Genomic DNA, 26,311 nt, shown 5'->3' with positions numbered 1-26,311 from the left:
CCCCGGGCTTCCCCCCCCCCCCCCCCCCAGCCGAGCCCGGGGTGACTAGGAAGCGGACCAGCCGCTGCTGGGACCCTGCATGCGGCCCGCGCCAGGCCCCGGGGCACGGGCTGCAGGGGACTGAGCCCGCGGGGGAGGCGATCGCTGCTCCGGCCGGGGCCCCTGAGGGCCTGGGGAATCGTCCCGCTGCTGCGGCCGGCGCTGAAGGCCCTGGGGGTGCAAAGGCAGCGGCACGAGCTGGCGGGTTTGGGGCGCAGGCGGGCGGAGCGGGCGCCGCAGGAGCCAGACGATCAGCGACAGCAGCCGCCGGAGGACCTGGGGCGCACCGTCTGCACCGGGGCATTGATGCATCAGGTAAAGCTCCGTCAGGAGGTGGTGCCGGGGGAGTCTCCGGCGTGATCTGGTCCCGGTGGGGGACGGCGGCAGCAGAGCAACGTGGCTTCCCCCACGTCGGTGGAGGAGGTGTGTGTTTGGGGATGGTTTTGCCCCACGGGGCTTGGCAAACGTGCAGCTCGTCCGGCCTCGTCTGCGTCTGTGGTTCCGGGAGCCTGGAGAGCCGCAGGTCACCTCCGGGAGTCCCGGGACTGACCACCCGGGGAGAACAGGCTGCCGGTGAGGAGAGCGCTGGCTTGCTCAGTGTCCCGGTGAAGGAAGGGGCCGCGCGCGGCGCGCCAAGATCTAGCACGGCGGAGCCGCGGGTTGGTCTTTCCCTTGTCAAGAAAAGGGAGGGAAACAGGTGTGATGCGGGGAAGAATGCCAGACGGCGACAGCTGGGAGGAGGGTTGCGGCTGGCGAGCTCGAGACGGTGCAGTTAGGACAGTTTCAGGGAGCAACTGTTGGAAAAGAGGCAGCTCGAGACTCGCTTTCCCTGCGGGTGTAGTAGACGAGACACGGCCTTTCATTTGCTGAGTTTGTTCTGTCGGAAAGAGAATTGTTTCTGTTGCCGCGGTTGTCGGGAGGATAGCGGTAGATACATCCATCCCTTTAAATGTAGCATCACGAAATCAATCCTGGCACCAAGTGGAGTTGAGCCTCCTTTGGGTATCAGGCACCCCTGACTTCCAACACGGAAAAGGCTTGTGAGTACGAAGTGGTGGGACTAAGGATTTGTGGTTTTGAAGCCGATAGACACTAATGTTGTTGTTTCTGTGTGTGTGGATTGCCTCGCACCTCTTGTGGGTGGTCTGGCAAGTGGATGGTTTACCCTCTTTCCATGTAAAACTGGATCTGTACTTCAGCTCAGTTTATATGCTTTATTGGCAAAGAACAGAACATTGTCCAAAATAATTATCCACTGATTAATACAGTGGCTTAACTTAAAAAGTCAGTGGGGAAGATATGGAGCATTAATAATAGTATCCTACTATCCAGTACATGGCTTTATGAAGTTGTGGTGCAGCTCCCTGGCCCTTCTTGTTGGGTGGATTTTTTTTCTGTTCTAAGTTGTGTTGATCCTTGCAATTCCCTTCCCGGTGGGTTGTTATCTCGCTCCTTAATTAAAGTTGGACTGTGGTTTCTGCTACTGTGATAAGAGACTTGCATTGCAACTCCTAGTGCTTTCTGTTTTGTTATAGTACGGTTTGTTTCTTGAAAGTTGCCCTTGTTGGTGGATATGGTGTCAGTAATTTTACATTGTTTAAACAAAAAAAAAGTCAATCAGTGGTGGACCTTAACAGACAGCGTAACTGCTGTCCAAAGCTTTTTAGGTGTGTATGTGTATATATCTATGTATATATAGATATATGGTGTGATGGTTTAAAAATTGAGCAGCTCTGTGAACCAAGCCTGGATGCAGAGTGGCCATTTTTATAGCCAGAATGGGTCCAGTCTCAAATTTGACATTTAAAGACGATGTGCGAGGCATTTCAGAGGCAGCGGAGCTCAGTAAATGGGTTTGTAACAAATGTTCTTAAACTTTTCACTCGGCCAAGCGTTTGCAGTGTCTGTGACTGCACTCACTCCTCTTTGGGGTGGAGAAAAACAACAACAAACGTTTGAGAGCCTGGCACCTTTTTTATTAATTGGGGGAGGGGTTACAATCATTTTTTAAAAATGCTGGAGGTTGGTGACGTAGCAAGCAAAGTTCAGAGCTCTGGAAAGCCCAAATCCTCTGCTGGTTTGTGTCTTTTTTTTAAATGCAAACGTTGACAGGCGATCCCCCAGCGCGATGCTGCTTTGCAAAGGCACCAAAGCATTTGGGGCTCCTTGTGCACTTCGGGACCTGCCGCCTTCCTGGGGAAAAAGTTGCAGTTCAGGGGGAAGCAGAAAGGTGCCTTGTAATTTGGAGGTGGGTGGGGGGTGGAGTGTGGGGGGGGAGTTGGAAATCTTGGTAGCCTTGGCCAGTCCCAGCCCCAGAGAGAGTCAGAGAGACACACAGAGAGGAGGAGAAGCTGCTGCTGTTGCTGCTGCATCTAGGAATATGAATTTCCCCCCCCCAGCAGGTCGGATCACCTCGGCTCCATGGTGAGGAGAAAGAAGAGCCCCCCTGGGCCTGAGGAACAGCACAATGGGTAGGATGGGGTGGGGGCGAGTCACTTTTAGGGGCCCCTCTCCCCGCGCTGCGATCCCCTTGTTCCGCCGGGGTTTGGTGGCTGGTTTTCTCTCTCTCTCTCTCTGTGTCTGGCGAGCGCTTTCAAACGCCTGAGTTTGGCTTGGCGATTTCCTTGCCAAAGGCGCCCCTAATCTCTCCACCAAGGTGCCAGGGGGCTGCCGGGGGAGCCGGGCTCTCTTTTGGGCCGGTTTGGGGGGGTTCCTATGGGGCTTTCCCCCTCCCACCCCTCGGCACAGGTTGTTGGGTCGGGACAGCAAACGAAAGGGGATTTAGTAACAAACAACGGCGGCCATGTTGAGAGGAATTTCTGCAGCTAAACTTCTCCCCTCTCAGCCCAGGGATTTTTCTGCTCCTCGAGTGGGGTCTGTGGCTTGACTTTGTGTCCCCTTCTTGTCTTTCTCTCCTCCCCAACAGGATGACAGTGAAACTGGGTGAGAGCAGCGGGGAGGAAGGGGTGAAAAAGCTGGGCAAGAGAGCAGGCGGAGATGAGGAGTCCCTGGAAGAAGAAGGGGCAGGAGGAGGAGGAGAGGCAGCTCCAGGCAGCAGCAGCACAAAGAAAGAAGAGAAGATTATTAACAACAACACTAACAACAACCCCCCAGCGAACCCCAGTTTGCCCCAGGCCCCTTCCTCCCTCCAGCCATCCCACAGCCAGGACCAGCATCATTTTCTCAGGTCCAGTGTCAGACCTCAGAGCAAGAGGTTAAGGAAGGATTCTCAGGCATCCTCTTCAACTGGCAACAGCAGCAGCACTACTGCAAAAAGCAAAGGTACTGTATGTTTTCACCCTTAAAAAGCACATCAAAGCTGGGATGCAGGTGGGGTGTTGCCTGCAATTTCAAGGGGGCTTCTCTTGAGTCCTATGGATGCCATCTTTTCTACATTTCCCCCCTTGTTTTTGTGTTGTTTCTCATCCTGGCTGGATTCCTCTTTGTGTCCCAAGGTTCCAGCTCCAGTGCTGCCCACTCTTCATGCTTCCACTTGTAAATATGGGTACTTTGGATGTGTGCATGGAGGGGAAAAGCTCTGTTTATGATCAAAAAGGATATTTACCTCCTGGATTTAATCAGCATTAAGTCTTGTTAAATTCCTTTATTTTGACTAGTAAATCAGAATCTGGAAAGGTGTATAATCAAGGGACTATAAACAAGATTCCTAGTGGGGGGTTGTAACAATATTTGTTAGGTGTTAGAATAAAAAGAAAAACATCTTGCTATCTGTCCTCCACAAAATTATTTGTGAGGCTGTTACACAAAGAACTGGCTTTTGAAACATGTCTGAAATGCACATGCTGTAAGTGTGTCTAACCATGTTGCCCTAGGTTTTATGCAGTATCTTCCACTAATATGTTATCAGTTTAGAAGTACCCAGGATACTTTAAGAGGTAGCATTTAAAGGGGACTTTTTTTTTTTTTTTTTTAATTTGCCTGCTTGCTTGTTTGCTTTTTTTTTTTTAGCTTTAGTATCCTGGATAGGCTCTTGTTTCTTCAAAGCTGTTGCTTTTCTAGATAGGCAGAATGCAGGAAGACTGTTTGAGTGACTCGGTGTGTGCACAGCAATTACTGGTTGACACCTAGCAATGCAGTTGAGTTGTACTTGGAGATAATTTTAGGGACAGTGGGCAGCAATATTTAAATATCATTTGTTATTGTTTTGAAGAAGGATAACATTTGTGTATTTCTTTACTGTTTTATTTGTGGAAAGCAAACTTTACCTCCATCTAACCAAAGAAAAACATCTTGATGCTGCTTAAATATGTACTGCAGATTATCTCACCCTTGCTTTTTCTGGCATTGAATCTGCATATACTGTACATGAGGTAAAAATGCTGAGGGCCATAGTAGCAAATGCAAATTTGCTATGTGGCATATTTCATAAGGTGTCATATGTTTAGACGAGCCTTAAACTATGTTGAGTATGGCATATTTTTGTATTATTTATTAAATTGCTCCCAATTGGTTAGTAAATTCTGCTTAATTTTTTGAAACTGAGAAAAAGCTTTGATGTGGGGTGTGGTACCTGGAGCTGAGAAGCCAAGCTAATTCTGTCCCTGTTACATTTATACCAAAAAAAGACAGGAATATATGAGATGCAGCTAATTATTTTCTGGACTGAAAGTAATGTTAAATGAGAGCTTCATTTCTTTGGAATGTGTATGGCCTGCATGGTAAATAGATGTATATTTTTAAAGCCATGGAATGTTTTCAAGTAGGCCTGCTTATGCTAACAATTATCAAGCAAATTCTTTTTATTTTACAATTCAAATCCTGAAATTAACAACATGTAGGTAAATATAGTACAGACCAAAAGGACAAGAATCATTTCAATACTCGGACATAAATAAACAAAACATTAAGTCACTGTACCTGACTTGTTTCAGGTTTGGGGGAGTTTTGTTAAATCTTTGATGACACTCAGTGGTGGAATGATGATTATGCTCATGCTTCTTGAATTGCATACAGCCAGAACTCTGCTTGGCTAGCTTTGCTGTGAATGCGCTTGAGGCGATTTCGTAGATATTTCTGAGATGTCCGTGTCAGAATCTTAGAGAATAAAGCTGCGGAGTGCAATCTTTCTAAAATTTAGTTTACCTTCAAAGATGGAGACTCTGAAGCTAGTTTATCTGACTTCTCTCCCTGATGCCGAAATATTTTGTGATTTGCAATTTTTGTGAATTTACAGTCCTTATGAAGCACCACACAGTGTAAGCTTCCAGCTGGGTGATAATAGCATAGAGGACATTTTTAGAGCAAGTGGGTTTAAAAATCTTTAATCTTGCTCTCACTCCAAACCCTATATATCCTTCCACAAAAATAATATGCAACTGAGTTTAATACAGTCATCTGGTAGTGCTTTGCTGCAGTGCTTGTACAGGCTTCCTTGGACCTTCAGATCAACTATGAGAGCTCAAAACCTTTCCGTTATTCATGTAACACCTAGGATGATGTCTGTAAGGGCCATGTAAGCACTGGCCTTTAGGAATACCTGATACTAGCTTTAGGAATACCTGATTTACACTACCATTTGTTCTCTCTCATAAATCCAGCTTATTGTTGTGATCATAAATAATACTGTGGTAACCTTTCAAAATATTTTCAAAGGAGCTGTCTGTTCAGAATCTATAAAGATCTCACTTTGGGAATATGTGGAGAGGGAGTCAGAAGGGAATAGCATGTTTATTAAATATAGCATTTAAATTCTTTGAAGTAGTACCTACTCTCAGTACGTTTGTTGCTCATGATCATTTCTTTATAAGCCGCCCCAAAAAGAAGCATGCTTGTTTGAATCAAATTTATTTGTAATAGTTTGTGCTGTTTTGTGCTTTTTTTTTTTTTTTTTCCTTCGGTGAGTCTCCCTTCTCCTATAGGATAGTTAAGGGAACTTTTACCAAGTTCTTTTTTTCTCACATTCTATCCAGCAGAAGGTAAAGCTCTTGGGAGCTTTCTTAACTTTGTAATAAGCAGGAAGCTATTTCCAGCTGAATTCTGAAATTCTGGTTCTTGTTCTTTTAGCATACTGCGTTGCTATGGTTTGTACTTCAGAACAAAAATGCTACAAGCAGCAGCATTTTGAGATGAAGTATCAATGAAATTTCTTTTCTACTGTCCACCCATCTTGGGTGCTGAGTGAGAGGTCTCTCTGGTGTGCTGAATGTGTGTTGTTGTTTTGTTTTGTTTTGTTTTGTTTTGTTTTGTTTTGTTTTGTTTTGTTTTTAAAGGTCTTCTATAAACATTTTGGCTAAAGTGAACATGAAGTAGTAGCTGTCAAGTATTACAGCAATAGTTTGAGACAAATTAAGGGATTTCATTCCTGTCCTCTGCCCATTTCTCTCCATAGAGAATGAATTAAGGAAGACTAAATCACTTTTTGACAGCTCAATCATCCCATAGCTCTTCCAAAAGATAGGAATCATATTTTTATATTTCTGTTCCTGACTTACAATGTTTTGTGTGAGGATAGTTCCAATAACTATATGGATTAATACAGGAGTGTCAAAGATGGAGCGCTATCCTGCAAGTGTTATCATTTTGCCTGTGAGTCTTGGACAAGCCCTGTGCATTGGATGCAGCCTGTCTAGTATGTAGTGTACGTAGAGAGCGGGTTGGATGTGGTACACCCCGTGCACAACACAGGGGACCAGTCCAAGTGCACAGGGTCAGTCTGGCTCAGACACTACATGGAATAGGCATGTCAGACTGGCCCCACGTGCTTTACAGGACTGGGGCCGGTGCATGGAACCAGTCTGACATGGGCTCCACTTGGTGCCTGGGGCTGGAGCTGGCTAGCCCACACTACACATAACTCATGGAGCTGGTCTAGGGTATGTGCTGCATGTGGTGCCCGTGCCAGATGAGCCCTTCACACTGGAGGTGGGGCCAGTCTGGATTAGGCCCACAGAGTAGCCCTGTTTGCTGGATCCAGTGGACAGGGTTGGGCTGGCATGGGTGCCACATGCAGCATGTACCCCAAACCAGGCCTGCTTGTGCTGCACGTGGTGCACCAGGCTGGAGCTGACGTGCACTCTGCAAGCAGCACGCAGGGCTGATCTGTGATCATGATCCAGGTTGTAGACTGGCCCCACACCCTTCAGACTGGGCGAGTTTGACACCCCTGGGTTAGCCACAGTTCTTATAAGAATGCTCTTCAGTTTAAGGAGTTTAAAGATTAAAACATTATAGATTAAAATGTTCCATCTTCTCTAGCTGGCCTCTAAAATTTCATCCATTTGAGAAGATAACCACAGGTTGATTCAAGCCAGCACTATTTGCATATCATATAGCCTATGCATTAGGGCTGGTTAACTGCCAATGGCACTCATGTACTGAAATCCCTTTCCAGAAATTTGATTTCTAACCTTGATGGGGGGAAGGGGGTTCAAAATCTTCAAAATTAGTTTGTGTGTAATGTTACATATTGTAGCCTTGGTGAAGACCGATGTGTCTCCTAATTCTATTTCCCTAAGTAATACATATCAGTTTAAAATCTATGAGCATAATATCTTTTATTCTTATTTTCTTCCTAATTCAGTCTCTGTTGTCATTTATTCCATACTTTCTTCCTTCATGTTCATTCTGTGTCATGAATTCACTGTTCTTTCCTGCTTGCCCTGGAAATCAGCAGAAGACTAGGAAGGAACTCTCCATCCCTTCCAACATCCCCAAAACAGAAGCAGCATAGTTTAGATCCCTTGCATGGCAAACTGTGAGCTTTGCATGGTACCCACCAGTAGAGGTGTAGTTGTCTATGCCTGTGTCATTAACATAATTGAAATCCCTATTAAATATTGTTTCTGCTTAAGGATGTACCCACATGAGTTTCTTAAATATTTGATTGCCTTATTTCTAAGCAAAATAGCAATGAATGCTATGTACCTTTTAAATATGCTGTGCTATTCATACTGGATAACTCAAGCTGTGTTTTAAATTCCAAATATATGCATCTATATTATTAAGTACCTAAGTGAATCTTTTTTATTTTTTATATTAAGAAGCTGAAAGCCAAGTGTTGTTTGTTTCTTTTTTAACCTGATTGCATTTTCCTCATATTGTAAAACATTGTAAAGGGTGTGTAGAAGGGGGAGATATGCTTATGTAAACATAACCAAACTTTTATCGTATATTAAAGTCCAGTTAATTCTGTATGTTGGAAACAAAAGTTGATGTGTGGTGTTGGGCTTTAATGCATACTTCCCTTAAAACTTTAATGTTGGAGCAAGTGGATAGTAACTTTCTATAGGTGGGAACATCAGTACATTTTTAGTAGGCCCTGCTATATTCAAAATATTGTAGGTGCCTGTAGAGAGACTGCCTGTTCTAGCCATGCATATTTGAACTAGCAAGTGCAGAAATCTATATTGTATACTGAAAGCTCTGTAACATTTTTTTGCATGTAGTACCCTGACAGCAATTGGAACCAGACATGTTGAAACAAGTTCAGCTGCATTTTAGCAGTGTGATTTCTTTTTGTGCCTGTTTTGTTAGAGATAAACAAAGATCTCTATTAGGCTTTATCTTTGTTAGAAATTTAACTGCCTTGTTTAAAGCGTCAGGTGTCCATAGTAAGAAACTGGTGTGAACATATAGTATGACGTGCTATCCTAGGTTTGTGCTTCCGGGGATTCCATGCCACTTTCTGTTTAAAAGAAATGGGCAATGAATAGTACTCGTGGGCTATGCTTGTACTCGGACTGATATATCAGTCTCTCTTTTATTCAAGTGTTTCCCAAACATGGGATCACAGCATTTACAAGTGGAGTCATGTGCCCTACAAGTATTCAAAAGATGAAGTTGGGCATGTGCTCATAGATGGGGTTCGAAGCCATTCTAGCCTCTTCTAAACTAGAGATGCCTCTTCCTTGTCTGATAGTAAATTGTTTGGATCCAGGCTGCAGCTCTGTAGGATTATTGCACAAGACAACATGTGGTTTTGAACTCCTGAAGTCCATGTTTTTCATTGGATTGTGCTGATTCCTTCATTGCACTAGGTTAAGCTGCCTTTGGCCATTGAAAAGATGAATGTGATTGTTTAAACACAGCCTACATTTGTTTGAGGGGAGTGAGAGAGCTTTCTTTTAAGTTCGGGTGTTTTCACAGTAAAATCAAGAAGAAAAACATTTATGAGTATAGCAAGGTGCGATAGCAGCTGTTCTGAAAATTCCAAAATCATAGTACCTCATAAGTGCAACTGGGCTATAGAGGATAAGTGTTTTTTTCGCTATTCAGCGTAGATGGAATGCAGAAAATTAGTAAAGAGATTTTCCAATCTTCCTAATGCAGTCCTTCAGCTAAGAAGTACTTGTAAAGATGAAGTTATTCCTACAATAAAAGACCAGAATATGTAAGAACACTGTTTCAAAGGAATCTCTTGCCCGTATTTTCTAAGTTGGAATTTAGTAGGTATATTTTAGGAAATGGAAACAAAAATGTGCTTTACTCTTAATTTCAGTCTTATTCTGTACAGGCAGTATCACTACAAGTTGTATTCCTTTCCTACAGGAGCATCTGGTAGATGTTCTGCAGGGAGCTGACAAGTGACTCCTGAAGATGGCATTTTATATACTAGTTTTAATATTAGTCTGCAGGGCACAGATAAGAGGTCTAATGTATGTTCATTTGGACTGGTGGTTCAGAGTAGATTGATTCTGTTGGACAGCAGCCCCTTTGTATGAGGGGTCCAGCAGCTGAAGCTGTGAATCTGATGACTTCTGTAAGGTGCCTGTGGGAATGTTTAGAGAACAAACAGTAAGCTGCAACTCGGAGCCTAGATGAAAAACCTGTCGTGACTGTAGCTTTGATGAGACACCAATACCGTCAGTGACTCACCTATCTGATATATGCAGTGTTCCATTGTTTGTAACTTGCATGTCAAGGTTTTACATTTCAATCCTTAAGCCCATTACTACAATTTTTAAAGAAATTTCCTGTCTTAATGCTTCTAAGTAGAACACCTGACTTCTTTCTGACAGATCACAAAGGTCATGGAAAGAGACTTCTTGTCTTGCAAGGGATGGCAAAGTCTTTTTTTTTCCCGAAGCCCAGACAGAATGCTGCAAACCAAGTCCTGTTAAGCCTTATGTGATCCCTGGTCCTTCTGGTTATAAGGACCAAGCTTTATTAGAGTAGGATGTATGCTGAACCACAGCCTAGGATCTATAGTGAGTTAGAACTTACACCATTGACTGAGACACAACCTGAGGCTAAGTAAAGCAAAACATTGTGGTATGTCTGGAGTGGGAGCCTTGAGTGCAAGTCTGAAGCAGATATATAAATAGTTAGAAACCACTAGATTAACAAAATGAGTAAACTGATCCAAATCATTAGGGTCATATGAAAGAGATCTGTAGTTTTGTTTGGAGTTGTCCTGCAAAGTTCATTATGAATATTAGCATGTACAAAAACTTACTTCTTCTGTTGCAGACTGTAAAGCAAGAACCAATGCTAACAAGTCTTGCATTCAGAGTTGGGGCTTTGTACCTGTCGAGCTAGAGTTTTCCCCTGTGTGCAGAAGAGTAGAAGAAACAAGTCGTTGGAGATATAATCATATGGGATGTCCAGTCTTGTGACTTGTGTAACTTGATGTCAGGAACTGGACTGAGAATAACTTATCTCATCTGCAATGATCTCCTGATATAAACCATCTCTTTAGAATAGGCTCCTAGGTCAAATTCCTAGCTGGGATTCTTGAAATCCTCTCTTCCTCTATCCAGCAGTTAATGTAGAGGTACTAGAATGGACAACTTCACTGTGGGCTTTCTTATTAATTTATTTTCACACTTCACTTGAGTTTCAAATGATCTTTTGAGAAGAACTTGAAGTGTTTTTAGGTAATTTGTGCTTAATATATATTGCATCTGTGAAACCTTTAAACCACAATTTTTTCAGGAAAAACATTATAATGCACACAAATGCTTTCATTTTCTCCAATGTCTTTCATCCCTGAGTGCTTTAAATAGCGTGTGGTAAGGAGAATACTCCTTGCGCTGCTGAAACATGGTGATCACCTCCAGGACTGATTGTGGCAGCAAACTGGTAAATGCTGTGGTGAACTGTAATGGGCAAACAAGATTTTTTCAGAGGGTACTGTAACAAACTCCTTTTCCTAGGAGGAAGAAAATGGAAGCTAAAGCCTTTGAAGCATTGATGAAATATTAAGTTTTAAGGACTTATCAGACAACTTTCTTTCAAATACATTGCTTGGGATTGAATTTGTCTATTTTGAAAGGGTAGAGGTCTGAATTGATCTTTCAAGGATATAAACTATAGTTCAGGGTGGCTGGATATTCCAGACATAAGATATAAGATAACGAAAGGGTAGAGCTGTTTTGAACTAAGTATTATGTAGAGTTGAAAGAATGGAGTCCTTAGAATCATTGCTTTCATTTTGTTACCTGCAAGTGAGACGTAATGTCTTCTGATTTTAAATGATGACAAATATCTTTCATTTTGATTGGAATTCCTAGATGCTTAAAGTCTTAATTGATTTTCTGCTTCACACATTTTAGAATGAAAGTTTTATATACCAAATGTGCAAAATACATGTACATCTAAAAATGTAATTTTTTTAGAAAATCATTGATTAAATCTGTGTTCTGGTAATTGATTAGTATTGTGATTAATTGAGTACATGTGGATAGATAATTAATCAGTTATTTTGGATAATCAAGCTCCTAAAAACATTCATTCAGAACATGCAAGAGGGCTACATTCAAAAGAATACTTTCAGGATTTTTAGTCCCTCTCTGCATCACTTTTAATGGCAGAGTTAATGCCTGGAAAACATAAGAAATGTTTGCCTTAAAGTTATTGCTGTATATGAAATGTCCATTTCGTATGAAGTGTATTGTATATACAAAATAAAAACATGCCATTTCAAATGCCTTGCTGAATATTGTAAATAGGTTAGTTTGGAATGTGTTTGTTATGCTACTGAAAATGAATCATGAATAAGAATAAGAAACCATGAATAATAATTCTTGCTGTATTTATCTTCCTCGTCCTTTCCTTTATTCTACAGGCGTCCCTCGCCTTTTGCAGGGGATACGTTCTCATAGCGAATGGCTAAATCCGCAAATCCTACTTCTTCGTATAACCATAACTCATAATCTGCTTTGTGTTTCTTGTGAAATTCTTGGAAAAATTTTATATTGGAAACTTTCTTCTCAGGTATGTTTTCTTTATATATGATGGTTTTTGTCTTCACTTGCTTTCCACAGGAGCAGATAATGGGGGGACTTCATCTGGTAGTACATCAGGAATTCCTCCCAGCACTCCTACTGGGAGTTCCAAGGCAGCAGCAAGGAATCTGGGCTCCTCAGCTGGAGAGAAGGAAGAAGGAAAGAAGGTCAGACGTCAGTGGGAATCATGGAGTACAGAGGACAAGAATACCTTCTTTGAGGGACTATATGAGGTATGCATAGAAGAGGAATGGTAAGAGTAGTGCACCTTAGAGCTTACGTTTGATTGGCTTGGTTTAATGTTTGAAGAAAGTCTGGATTGGGATTTTTTTAAAGGATTGTTTAGGATGAGTTTACATGTGCAGTTACCAGGGGTACACCAGTAGAGATTTTGGGGACCGATACCAATAGCCGGTATTTAAGGAGGCATGTCAACCAGTGCTGATCCAATACAGCTGCCTCCAGGGGGTAAGTCCAGTATGGTGGAAGGGGAGGGAAAAGGCAGGGAGGTGCATATCAACGCCCCGGCAGTGAGGGAGGGGGCAGGTCTGCTGGGGCAGGGGGCCATGGGACAGAGGTGCAGCTTGTGGGGTGGGGGCAGCTCCCACCTGGCAGGGAGGCAGATCTGCATGGCACAGAATGGGCTGCAGCTGTGGGGTGGAGCCAGAGCTGGTGCTGCGCAGTGCTTTTCTTGCCGGGCGCTAGGATTGGAGCAGGCTCTGGCAGCGGTGAGAGGAGGCTGCAGCCACCCCAAATTTTGCTGCAGCTCTGCTCCCAGCACTGTGCTGCTGCCTGGTGCAGCTCCGGCTTTACCCGGTGTTTGAGTAGAGGAGGGACATTCAGCCAGGGTTGCGCCAGGCAGCGGCATGGGGCTTAGAGTGGAACTGTGGCAAAATTTGGGGTGGTTGCAGCCTCCTCCCAGCACCGCTGGAGCCTGCTCCAAGCCCAGTGCCCACCAAGAAAAGCCCTACACAGCACCAGCACCAGCTCCGTCCTGCAGCTGCTGCCTGCCCCGCACCATGCAGATCTAGGGGCACATGCCTCCCTGCTCCACCTTCCCAGGGTGCAAGCAAGCATGGGAACCATCCCCACCCCATTAGCCACGGCTCCATCCCACGCCCCCTCCGCTCCCTTTGGGCAGTGCTTGCCCCTTCCCTCCCCCCTCCCCTTCCAACTTACCAGCTGAAGGCAGCTCTCCACATTGCTGGCTGTGCGCAGCACGGCATTTATCGGCCCCATAGGGCTGATATCTGATATAGACAATTTTCTTCATATCGGTACCGATCTGATATCAGATCGATGTATCGATGTACCTCTAGCAGTTACAGTTAAATATGCACGTGCAGAATTGTTATAAGGATAAGAAGTGAAAAAGTAAGCTTTGGCAAAGGCTTGTGCACCTTGTGTCTTGGTCTCTTGGAATCTCAGTTGGGTGATGCCAGGTCAGTACAGTCAAATCTGTGTTAACTGGCATTCTGCTAACTGGAACACTGTATTAACCAGAATTTCCAGCTGGCCCTGGGTGGGGGGGAAGCTCGCATGTAGAGGCTGCCGCTGGTTTGCCCCTGCCCCCCCCCCCCCGCCCCGTGCTGCTGCCGCCACACACCCATCCCTGCTCCACAGGGGTTTTCAAAAAGGTTGAAAACCCCTGCCTTAGATAACCGGAATTTTTAGGTAACCGGCACCCCATTCCCCACTCATAATGGATAACAGAGCTTTTGCTGTACTTCGATGGGAGAAATGAGGGAAAAAACCTATATTTAGATCCTTTATTTTAGTCCCCTTGGTAACGTATGCAATACATTTTTCAAATGGGTATAAACAGAGTATTATGACCAAATGAATACTTTAATGTTCAGTTTTTATAGTCTAAAGCTGTGGTTCTCAACTTTTTTAGACTCGGGGTACTTCTTGTTGGACTCAGGGCACCCCTTGGAAGATGCCAGTTCTTCATTTTCACTCACTCTTTTTTGACTACAGAAGAATAATAGAGCAATTATTCTTCAAAGAACTTGCCACAGCGGGCAGAATGGTTTAATATTATAAATTCCTATTTCAAATCTCTGTTTAGCTTGTGAATCATGTTCACACACCTAACAGTACTAACATTGTGTGGCATCCCACATCACCCCTGAAAAGATCTCAGAGCACTGCAGGGTATCCTGGCACCCTTGTTAAGAATCACTGCTCTATGCAATCTGAGAGGTTTTTTGGTACCATAATAATAAATGTTCATTAACCCAAAATATCCTAAAGCAATATAAAAAGGTGTGGGAATTGTTTTATAACCTACATGGAGACAAACTAAGCTTCTCATTCAATAGCTGTTTGAATCCAAATGTTGATTTCCTTTTTCTCCTGCTGAGATGAGAATGGTTCATAAATGTATTAAAGACTGGTTCAGTAAGTGGAGTTGGAATAAATGCAGTTCAATTGAAGTTGAACTAGGTTAGGCTTATTCACACTAGGTTTGAATGTGGCCTGTTTCCTTGACCTTTTCTTCATACTCTTTGCCAATGTTGATTTGGTTCTTCTGTAGGCCAACCCAGGAAGAGCATAGTCTTTATCTAAAATACTCTTAAGAATTTTCTTTTTCTATCTCCTGCACTCTTTTGCTTTTCATTTGATTTTGAATCTTGTATTTTTCAAGCATGGGAAGGACTTTGAAGCTATTCAGAACAACATTGCGCTGAAGTACAAGAAAAAAGGCAAACCAGCAAGTATGGTGAAGAACAAAGAGCAAGTCCGGCACTTTTATTATCGTACCTGGCACAAGATTTCCAAATACATTGACTTCGATAATGGTGAGTGTGCAATGGGAAGGCCTCCATGGACATCTCAGTGTTCAGGAAGGATATTCTCCAGTGGGAGATAGAGCCATGAGAATTAATTCTATGGAATAATAGAAACAGTGACTTGGAAGATAACTCTGAATACTTTGTATTATTCTTAGCATGGCCAAATTGGCTTACTTAGTTTTAAATCTAGCTATTGGAAAATATTTTTATGATAAAATGGGCCATTCCTCCATTACTTGTTATCTCACACTACCATAGGTCAATAATTGTGTGGATTAAATAGATGTATTTTGTAACAACCTTAGGCACCACTTTGGTGTTTGAAGGGCAGGCAGCTAAGACCATTGTAGCCAATTGCAACTTTCCTGAAGAAATACAGCTGAGCCCTGGCTGTCCTAGCTTCTTCGGCCTGCTGTATTCCAGGTAAAATCCAGTAAGGAGAAAATGGTTTGGCAGACTAACAGATGGCTGGAATGTTGAGTTTTCCCTGCACTTTTCTACTCAATACACTTGAAATTGTTTCAGTGATTTAGGAACTTGTTTAGTGCTTTTTATTTCACTATTGCTTCTCTCGTGATCAAATAAAAATGAAGAAATTGTAGCTGTGCATGTAGCATGGCAATTCATAAAAGTAATGGTAAAAAGGATTTTTTTCTTTTTTGGATTAATTTGAACAGTATACTTTAAATGAAGATGAAACTGGGCTTCTGACCATTTGCAAGTAGCTTTATCTAGATCAGTGGTTCTCAGTCTTTTTAGACTCAAGGCACCCCTCCATATCCTGAATTTAATGGCGCTCCACTTCAAAATCAAATGTTTCTTACAGTGTGTACCTCCTTGTACCCTGTGTCACCATTAAAAAGTGTTCACAGGATGGAAGGGGCACCCTTGAGAGCATGTCAAGGAGTTGTGCATAATGCTTCATGCTAGCGGGCTGCTTGGTGGGGCAGATTTGGGGACTTAAAGGTGCATTATTAGATCCCTGAAGGAAATGGCTGTCTCTGAAGGAGGCAGAAGGGAGTGAAAGTGGCTGCTGGAGGCATGGAGGTTGGTGCCAGGTGAGGGTGGCATCTTTCCTCTGTCTGCCTCCTCCCTTCCTCCAGTTGGTACTTGAGGGGGCAGGTGCCCCCACCACTGCAGCTGCTTGTCCAGGGGCTTGCATGCTGGCAACTAGAGCTACCTGCTCCTGTGGCTTCTACAAGTTCTGGGAGCACAGGAGGAGCAGGAGAGTAAGATGGGCTGAAAAGCATGGCCCCACAGTCCTCGGTCAGCCTGCCTGCCTGCAGCAGAGCACACTGCTTGGAGGGTCGAGGTAGTCAGTGCAGGGGTTAGGATCGTGAGGGAGACAGGAGCCAGAGCAGCCAGGGGTGCCACTTGTTTGTAGGATGCTGGGGTGGGCTCAGGGTGCCTAAAAGGTGGAGGAGGAGTCAGCACTTACCTTCTCATGCAGAGACCAAGGACTGTGGCACCCTTAAAGGGATCTTGTGGTACCCCTGTTGAGAGTCACTGGTGAAGAGATGGACATAGAGACTTCTAGTACAGTTCCTAGACATCTTTAAACAGTCAAAATCAATTGGGAGTACACCTGTGTTGGAAATCAAACCGCAAGTATGGGTCCCTATACACTTTCCAGCTTGCCGATCCTTCATTCTACTTTGATACCAATTATTACAGCTGGCTGTTTGTATTTAAGAGAAACAGTATTTAACTATCTTTAACTTCTGTTAAAGTCCTCAGAATAAGTTCATCCAGACATCATCTACTGTTTAAAAAAAAAAAAAATCTACTTGTCCAAGGGAAACTTAAGGCGTTCAGTGTTGATGACCAGTTGCCACAAGAGTTATGTAGTATGTATTGCAACACACTTCTAGGAAAACCAGATGTATGGTAACGTTCCTATAATAAAATGTCTTCTAAAACATGGTTTTGTCCGTCCTTAAGATTGGGGTTTTAAGAGAGGACATCTTTTTGTAAACCACATTTTAATAAAGGTGACATTTTTTGAGTGCTTTCCTAATACATTGGAGTTGGTGACTATTTGTTTGCCACTTTGAGATCAGATACCTTTTTTTAAATATTAAAAAACCCCAAAACACCGCAAATCCAATATTGGAAGAAACCTGTCTCCACAGGACTTCAGAAGTCCTGCCAAGGAGCATCTTCTGTTGTGGGCTGGATAAGCAGAAATGAATGAAGGTAAACATTTTATATCCAAATCTATAAGGTGTGAAAACTCTCTGGTTGCCTATGTAGAGGCTTAAGAACCTGTGTAATTTCTGGTTAACATTAGTACTGATGAGGTTGTATGTGAATTTTGAACTTTTTGGTAACCTTTAGGTCAAGGAGAATTGCAGTTGTCGAGAGTCAGGTGTCTTTCTTGGACTGATAAGTATGCCACAAGGATTTCTCTTGTGTGTCCTGGATATTGGACATAATACACATAATGATGCTCACATTGATTTATGTTGATGATGGGAAAAGAAAACCCCAGAAACTTACTAGTGAATATGTTGTTATACATTTAGAATACAGAATTTTATAAACATTTCAAGCTGTGCTAATGCCTCCTGGAAAAGTAAAATCATAGTTCCATCATCACTTAATTTTTTTTTTAAATTATGTCTAATGTATATACAGCTGACTTAATTCTGTTTTCCCTGTTTAAAATCCAGGTTTTTTTAAATTATGGGAAAGCCACTTGAGATTTTAACTCTGCATAAAAATGCTACATTTCCCAGATATAAAGTCACAACTATGAAATGTGTGCACTCTTCTGCTTATAGCATTACTGTGAAATCAGACTCGATGCTATTTGCAGTGGGAACTTCACATAGCCGTTAAATCTATGTGGATTTTTGTCCTGTACACTGAGTGTTTTTGGTGAAAGTCGCTTGGTCTATTGGTGTTATCTACGCATATATTTTCTCATAACTCACCTGACAGCTGTTTTGTTTTTTGCAGTGTTTTCTCAAGGGCTGAAAAAATCCTCCCTGGAGCTTTATGGATTAATCTGCTATGGGGAGCTAAGGAAAAAGATTGGGGGATGTGAGTATGAATGCCCACTAGTAATGGAAATTTGTTTTTATGCTGTAGAGTCGAGAAGTTCTACCCTTGAGGATGGGCATGGCTTGGACTGTTCTGCTTTAATGGTTTTCAAAATGTGTGTCCATTTGTATTCCACTACAATTCTTTTTGGCATAGTTTTTTTTCTTTTTTCTTTGGTGGAGAGTGGGAATTTTTAATTCTGTTCTGTAAGAATATTTTTTAGTCAGGCACATGAGATTTCCCTTTTCCTTTAGCATAGTCTTTGTAGATTTCTTTATGTAAATAATGCAAGAAGTAGAAAACACAGATCTGGGTGGTGGTTATTTATTTACTTAAAGTATCTCTACATTTTCAGGTGAAATGTATGTAATTTAGATGCTTGTACTTGAGTATTCTTGAAAAATCAGGTAATTAACTATAATTTTCCAGGTAAGAATAATTGCAGGAGCAAATTATGTAATTTACAATGTTTAGGATAATACATTTCTCCAAATCAGGCTTAAAATTTTTATTTAACAATATTCAAAATGAATAAACATTAACAGTCTTGATCAGAAATAACAGTTTTAACAGTTCACAAACACAGTCTGAATAACTCAGATTCTTCAACCCTGTCAACACCATAGCATATCTTGTATGTTGCTTTCAGTCTGGTACCATGTTTTTGATGACGTGAAGGCTCCAAGATTGGCGTAGCATATACATGTGTAGCTTTGGTATTATGTTGGTGCTTATTTCCTTTTAAAGACTTCATTGCTTTTAAAATTACAAAATGAAAAGGCATAAGGGATGGATGGCTTGAAATCCTAACTGGATAATGATGTACCAGGGGATTTCTTACTACATACTGTTCACACTGGGGTTTTTACTGTATTATCTCATGAATTGGATGTTGAGGCTGTGCCCATTAACTTTATTTTGTTAGCTCAGAAGTTCTTGAGTAGGCTAAGCCATCTTGAGGGAACTATTTTTATGTTATTTGTTTCTGGACAGAGGTGCAGAAGCAAGACAGATTATATCATCAACAGAAAAATGCTAGTAGTATGTCTTTCTCTCCTTCACAACTTGTCTGTGAATGATTGAGAGCATCAGCTGACCCTTCCTTGTTTATGACTGGAAATAGGATTTCTCCCAGTCATCCTGAAAGGACCTCCACGTTGTGCTTCAGCCATATTTGGCACCACATTGGTGTCCATTGTCCTCTTGAAAATTCTGTTCCTTTTTGTTAGTTTCCCCTTCTGACATGAGCAGTAACCCCTCTCACTCAGGTTCTGTGACAAATGTACTCTGCTGCTTCTTGGAATCCTCCTCTTTGCCTTTCTGGTGGAACCCAAGAAGTCTTTACCACTAGAAATTGCCAGTGAATGTTATGCAGAACTATGAAGACATAAAAGCTTGTCGGGAATGACTTTCACCTCTAATGGGGAAAGGACAATTCCTGTACAAGCAAAATCAGTCTTTACTACACAGAGGATAGATCACATTACCTTAATGGAAGTTTCAAAATATGCATTGCAACAATGTCAGCGTAACTTTCTTTTTTCTTTTTATTTTCTTCTGCCACATCCAAACATATATGAGGGTTTGAGGCTTCTCCATAATGCTATGCTGCCCTAGCAACAGATATTGAGCATGAAGATCAGAAAGTTTTACTGCTAATTGCAGTGTCACATTTGCAAAACACTGCAATGTCATTGCAGTGCAGATGAACTTTGATCTTTTAAATCTACAAATGAAATATAATTAACAGCAGGATGTGCATGAACCCTACAAACTGTACTAAAAGTGATTGTCCTCTCCAGGTTTGTAAGTAGCACATTTTCAGGAAGTTTCTGTTGTAGCCCAGGCATCTCTGTCTCACAAGACAATCGATTTGCACCAAGTGAGGCATCAATTCATTAAACATCTGTGTGTGGTTGTAGAGCCTAGTTCTTGAGTGACAGTCTTCCACGTTTAACGCACATGAAGTTCATGTTTAACAGTCTTGAATGTGGTATGGGATTCTTCCTAAACTTTCTTTTTTCTTCTGTATGTTGGGCTCTTTTTCTTTTCAAAAGTCTTTATTCCACGCTTAATAGACTGTTTCCAAGCACTTTGATACTCTGGTATTATTATACTACATCCAAGGTATTATTATACTAAAATGTATTGTTTCATCAGAATATATAGCCTACATATCAATATACCATAATATTGAAAAGCATACAGACAAAATTATTACTTGTGTCCTGCATTATTTAATTCCTAATATCTTATGTTTGTTTTTCCTTTTCACTTAAAGGTATGGATGATAAAAATGCAGCTAAACTCAATGAGCTCATCCAAGTTGGGTAAGTCAGAATTTTTCCCAACACTGATTGCCAAATTAATAGCCCAGAGCTTGGAGCATTTACTGTGCAAAAGTTACAGTTTGATTTAACACACTGAACAAATAATCTTGTTCCAGGTTTTTTTCCCTTCTGAGAGGCAAATTAATTGAAATAGGGAACACATGATGAGTGAAATTTAAGAGATACCTGGTAATGCAAACGTTTTCTAGAAGATGTGGCCTAAATTGAATTGAACCTACAGAGTATAAAGATCTATAGTCCTAGTATGCAGTTTTCTCTCACAACTCTGCTTGCTGTTCTCTCCAGTTGTGACATCTTGCCCAGAGTACTGTGGCTTTAGCCCTCCACAGAGCTCTTCCAACATTCCCACAGCTTCGGTCCTGCAAACAGTTACACAGGTACTTGGCTGTCAGCATGAATAATTTCCTTGACTTCATAAGGATTTACAGGATTAGAGTGTCAGTTCTCACCTGCACTCTCCTCTGGGTTATAGAAGCAGTGAGAAATATGCCTGTTATAAATGAGGCAGTGCATGAAATATTTAAAAATATATAAAGCCCTAAAAGACAACACTTTAGTGCTGGCAACACCCCTAATTCTCACTTTCTGAACAATGAAAATGAACTTTGCAACCATTTTGCAATGCAGGCAAACCAGGCATTTTGCTTTAATTTTAATATGATATATTCTCCCTGTTCAGTGGGGTACTGTACAGTATCTTTGCAAGGTTAGCAGTTGTGTTGCAAATCTTAACTAATATTTTGCAGAATAGCCTGCAGGTTGTTCTGTTAACTGGAAAATTGGCGACGGGAGAAAGGGGATGTGAAATGGGACTAGAACCTTTAGTAATCTTTTTAAATCGGCTATAAATTTTTGGGGGGGCATAGACAGTTTCATTTGTTATACCAATGCTTAGGTTCATATGTCTGCCATTGGAGAAATAGGTAGGTCTTCATCTTTTAAGCATTTCTAAAGTGTTCATTACTTTTACCACTTAGATGCTAGAATAGATTCATACTTTCATACGTTGCACTGGGGCCCTGTTGTAAAGTCAATGCCATCATGTAGGCTAGGCAACATTTGACAAGACCAAAATCATTTTTAGTTAATGTCACCGTAGTCCTGCAGTGCATTGTTGACAGGCTCAGGGGTTTTCCCATCAGCATTGCTTTGCGGGATTTGAGGGCTTAACTCTGATTTGTTCAAACCAAAGGTTGACAGTCTAGGAAAACCCTGGATAGTAATTCTGTCAAGATTTTCTCTTGTAACTTAGTATTCAGAAACATGTATCCTTGCACTTAACATTAACACTCAGTCTTTTAGTATGACCTGCAATGCATGTAGATTTTTAATTTTTCACACACACACACACACACACACACACACACACACACACACACACACACACGACTGAAATCTTCTCTCTCCTGCTCACCAGCTGCTAAAATTCCCCCCTATTGTGTTACAAATTAATAATCATAATCTTATTTTCTGGCATTCTGTTCTCTGCCCCAGTCCCTAATGATTATTAACTATATGTCATATAGAAAAAATGTTCTTGTAATTCTCGTGTGTATTATGCAAGAGCTTCCTTTGACAAGTTGGAGAACTTTTGAGTAGCCACCCAGCAAGTTAGGGGCAGAGCTGGATCTAGAGTCTGAAGGGTCCTAGATTTTTGTCCTGGCTGTTCTCTGTTAACACCTTGCTTCACCCCAGGCTTTCTATAAGATTCCTGCTTATGGTTTATCAAAATTGAATGTCCACATATGGGAGTCAATTTTCACAGCCAAGATGAAGACCCAGGCCACAAACATCAAGTTTTGATTGGAAAATTAACCCTGTAACTACGTCAAGCAGTAAGAATTGTTTTTCTGCCAAATGGCACACTTCACTTAAGTTGGTAACTCAGCTTAGGAGTCTTGCAGCTTTTCTGTACTCATCTTAGAAATACCAGAAATATTTAGAATTGAGCAATTATAAGGCTTTTAGTTAACTGCTGACTGCAGCCTGAATCAGCAGGGGTCCATAAAATAGGTCAAAACATAGGTGCTTATCAATCCTGAGGGAACACGGGAATTGTGTGCTGCATTAGTTCAACCCAGTGGTCCATCGGGTTTGATATCTTCCTCACAACCCTAGCTACATCAACTGTTTTAGAGACAGCTGGCAGAATCAATATTCTGGGTGTATTGTTAATAATTGTTGGAATTTGTATTATCTTTCTACTCTACTCAGACTTCCTTTTTTTATCGGTTCACATAGCACAAACATTGTGTCTTGGGATAATGTAAAGATGTGTCAACATGAAATAAGAGGTTTGTGTAAGAACTTGTACCAGAATTGTTAAATCTGGTATATTTAAGCCCATACCTTAGGCTTTGTTAAATGAAATGGTTAAAAAGCCCAAACTCTGTACAAATGGTTTTACAAACTTTTAAATGAAAAGGTATTTTGTGGAGGGAGACTAACTTATGGTCAGATTGATACAGACTGTGGGACTTTTTGCCTTCCTCTGCAATGGGGTCCTGACCCTCCTCCTTGAATCTCTCAAGCATATTTTAACCACCCTTGCATCAGCAGAATACTGTTTACTGTTGTCTCCCTGCTTTATCTATGACAGGTAGGGTGCTATGCCTTGTAGTTGGGCAACAGGGTTGATTGTGCAGTTTTAGTAATAGGTTAGACAGGGATTTGTGTGGGGTGATTTGGATAGGGATGATCCTGCTTGAGGCAGGGGGCTAAATTAGATGGCCCCAGGAGGTCCCTTCCAACCATACTTCTCTGTGATTTTTTGCTGCTTGCAGACATTAAAAAAAAACAAATACCACACTTTAACACAAGAAATCACGCGTTACTCCAACCCAGCTTTTCAGCGTCTGTAAAGATTGAGCATTTTAGTGGGGCTTTTTGGCACTTTTAGCTAAAGTTGATTCAATCAGCCATTAGATAGTGGTGCTAAAAAAAGCACCACTAAAGCACCTGATCTTTACAGATGTCAAGCAAGCCAGATTGAAGTAACTCACTGTCTCTTCTGGATATATGTGGGGCTCAGTGCAGGAATGTGCCAAGTTTTAAATTAAAGTGTCTTTTTTTCCCTAGCATCTGCAAGCACCCATAGTGACTTAAAACTTTGCTGACTGTGTTTATAAACCCACCATTGTAATCTTGTGCTGGCTTTTCAGAACCAGAAAGAGAAACTGAACGTTCTGTTAGGGAGATGGTTCACTGTTTCGAATGCTACCCTAATTTGCAGGAGGCCTGGTTTCAAATACCTTTTGTGCCATTGGCTTTCTGTGTTACTTTGAACAAGTCACTCTCTCTTTATCAGTTCCCCTTAAAATAGTGTTGAGAGGATAAGTATGTTAGAAATTATAAAGTCCTTTAGTTACTACAGTAATAGTAGCTGGTAAGTACATGAATGCATGCTCATTGTATACACAGAAAAAATGTAAAACAAGCTAAGCACCTTAAATAGTGAAACATTAAAACATCTGTTTCGAATACAAATCAGATAATTTGAATAATTTGAGAAACTGCTAATAGCACAAGTAAGATTTGTTTGTTTTTTGTGCTCATGTCTGTACTATTAATGCCTCTCTGCATAGGTATGATTTCATAGATTTCAGAGATTTTTAGGGTCGGAAGAGACCTTAGTAGATCATCAAGTCCGACCCCCTTGCCCTGGCAGGAAAGAGCTCTGGGGTCAGATGACCCCAGCTAGGTGCTTGTCTAGTCTTCTTTTGTCTAGTCTTCTTTTAAAGACCTCCAAGGTAGGGGAGAGCATCACCTCCCTTGGAAGGCCATTCCAGATTTTGGCAACCCTCACCATAAAGAATCATTTCCTAATGTCTAATCTAAATCTGCTGTCCATCAGTTTATGGCCATTGTCATAGGTAACGCATGCCTTCTGAGGCTGGAGGGGCATGGTGACTGCCTGCAGGTGGCAGCAGCAGGGGCATGGTGGCAGCAAGCAGGGACTGCCCACAGGCAGCCATGGCTATCAGGAGAGGGGGTCCCCTGTGACTGATCGCCAACCAGGGGTCCCCCCACGTTGAGCCTGGAAGTGCCAGAGGTACTTCTCGGAGTGGGGGCCGCCACCAGGACTCAGCCTGCCCATCGGCTAAGCTGGGAGCGCGTGCTCTCAGGGGATGCATGTACACTCCCTATGCGTTGCCTATGGCCACTGTTCCTAGTAACCCTAAGGGGCACCCTGGCAAACAGTGTCCCCTATTCCTTGCTGCTGCCCCCCCCCAATGAACTTGTAGACGGCCACAAGATCCCCTCTCAGCCTTCTTTTGCTGAGGCTGAAAAGATTTAGGTCCCTCAATCTCTCCTTGTAGGATCTTACCTGTAGACCCTTAACCATAAGAGTAGCTCTCCTCTGAACCCTTCCAAGGTTATCCACATCCCTCTTGACATTTGGTGCCCAGAACTGGGTGCAGTACTCCAGCTGCGGTCTTACCAATGCCGCATAGAGGGTCCTTAGACCTGTTCATGATGCACCTTCCAATGCATGAAAGAGCATGGTTGGCTTTGTTTATCTCTTCATTTAGATTTGTTTAGAATGAGAATGATTTGGCATAGGGCAAAGTTTCATTTTTCTTGATTTCCATGTGCTTAGATCCCAATACCACAGCATGCTATATATTCAAACATTTGCGTTTGATAACCAACGAGCAAGCTCATAGCACAAAAAATATATTGAAGTCTATACTGAAGAAAGTCCCAAATGTCCTGGGCTCTGTTTCCGTAGACTGAACATACCATTTATGTTCGTGAATATGAAGAATTCTTAAGCATGTTGTGAAGTATTAGCTTTTAAAACATTTGCTATTTTCTTAAGTTTAGAAATATCCAGAATATTGTTAACAGAAATAAAGAGTTAAACAGGAAGCAGGTATTTTAAGCTACAACTACTTTTATAATAAGCTTTTTTTTTTTTATATTCAAGTTTTTTAAATTTATAAAGCTATTCCTCCCCCATCCATGCTGTGCCATATGTTTCCATTAAAGCTGCCATCTTCAACTGCATTTAATTTTAGGCCAGTTCCAAGTTGAAATAACTCATTAGACTCCTTTCCTAGATTATTTTAAACACATCATACTTTATCCAAAAGGGAGTAAGAGGAAACTTTCTTAGACATTCTAAAAAGATGCCTTGTGGGATATCCTTTCTTTCATATGAAGGATTTTAGGGAAGTATGAAGAGTATTTCATGACAACAACACTCCAAAATGTTCTTGTTTTGTAGTATCCAGGGCCAGAGATGGTAAATTTCTATGTGAATTCATGAATGTATTTTGCTGTTTTGCTCACATCCTTTCTAACTGCAAAACTATTTGCTTGCCGTAGGTAACACTTTGTGCTCTAGGGACCACATTGCGATTGCTCGCTTCTAAACTGAGATGTTCCACATAATAGAGTAACCTAATATTTGGAGCTTCAGCTTTAAGGTTGCCAGCTATTTTCCTTCTTGCACTTTGCATATTTTTCTTATGTCCTCCAGTTTGTATTTCTGTTCTTTTTCTCTGTACCTTTTTATAGAGACTGAACTAGAGATTGAAATGTAACTAAAATAACACAACGCTTCTGTCTTTTTGTACCCAAATTCATGGGTTCAGTGCTAGTGTGCTGTTTCTGTAAGTTCTTGCTGGTAGTTACCCACTGCCCAAGGTGCATCCTGGCAGGTGGTAAACAAACTCATCAAAAAGCATGGCACGTAGCCAACTACATGTGGCAGACACAACTTCCACCAACACTTTGCAGGTAGCATGGTCAAAATTTATAATGCAATAAAAAGTACAAAAAATGGATCAGTCATTTGGATCAGTTACCTAAGAGATGGATAAATGGGCAAAAATTGTTAAATGCTTTAAATTGCTAGAGAGATAGGAAATGAAAAATAAAGAAATAG

General features: G+C 41.7%; 1 protein-coding gene across 8 annotated transcripts in view; it reads left to right on the top strand.

The window, feature by feature from the left end:
• Nucleotides 1-194: 194 nt before the first annotated feature.
• Nucleotides 195-26,311, top strand: part of CRAMP1 (cramped chromatin regulator homolog 1) — a 61,694-nt gene continuing 35,577 nt past the window's right edge. For 2 of the 8 annotated variants that reach the window (XM_025204125.1, XM_025204117.1), the window contains exons 1-6: nucleotides 1,987-2,463; nucleotides 2,966-3,321; nucleotides 12,264-12,457; nucleotides 14,875-15,028; nucleotides 17,984-18,067; nucleotides 20,349-20,397. In XM_025204125.1, coding sequence (XP_025059910.1) covers nucleotides 2,168-2,463; nucleotides 2,966-3,321; nucleotides 12,264-12,457; nucleotides 14,875-15,028; nucleotides 17,984-18,067; nucleotides 20,349-20,397 — 1,133 coding nt within the window. In that variant the 5' untranslated portion in view covers nucleotides 1,987-2,167. Of the gene's footprint in view, nucleotides 355-387; nucleotides 1,893-1,986; nucleotides 2,511-2,965; nucleotides 3,322-12,263; nucleotides 12,458-14,874; nucleotides 15,029-17,154; nucleotides 17,219-17,983; nucleotides 18,068-20,348; nucleotides 20,398-26,311 lie in introns of those variants that run through there. The other 6 variants (XM_025204150.1, XM_014520211.2, XM_025204133.1 and 3 more) reach the window with 6 other exon arrangements.

Source organism: Alligator sinensis, unplaced genomic scaffold (assembly GCF_000455745.1).
Source record: "Alligator sinensis unplaced genomic scaffold, ASM45574v1 scaffold404_1, whole genome shotgun sequence".
NCBI lineage: Eukaryota > Metazoa > Chordata > Crocodylia > Alligatoridae > Alligator > Alligator sinensis.
This window is presented reverse-complemented; position numbering and strand designations above follow the sequence as displayed.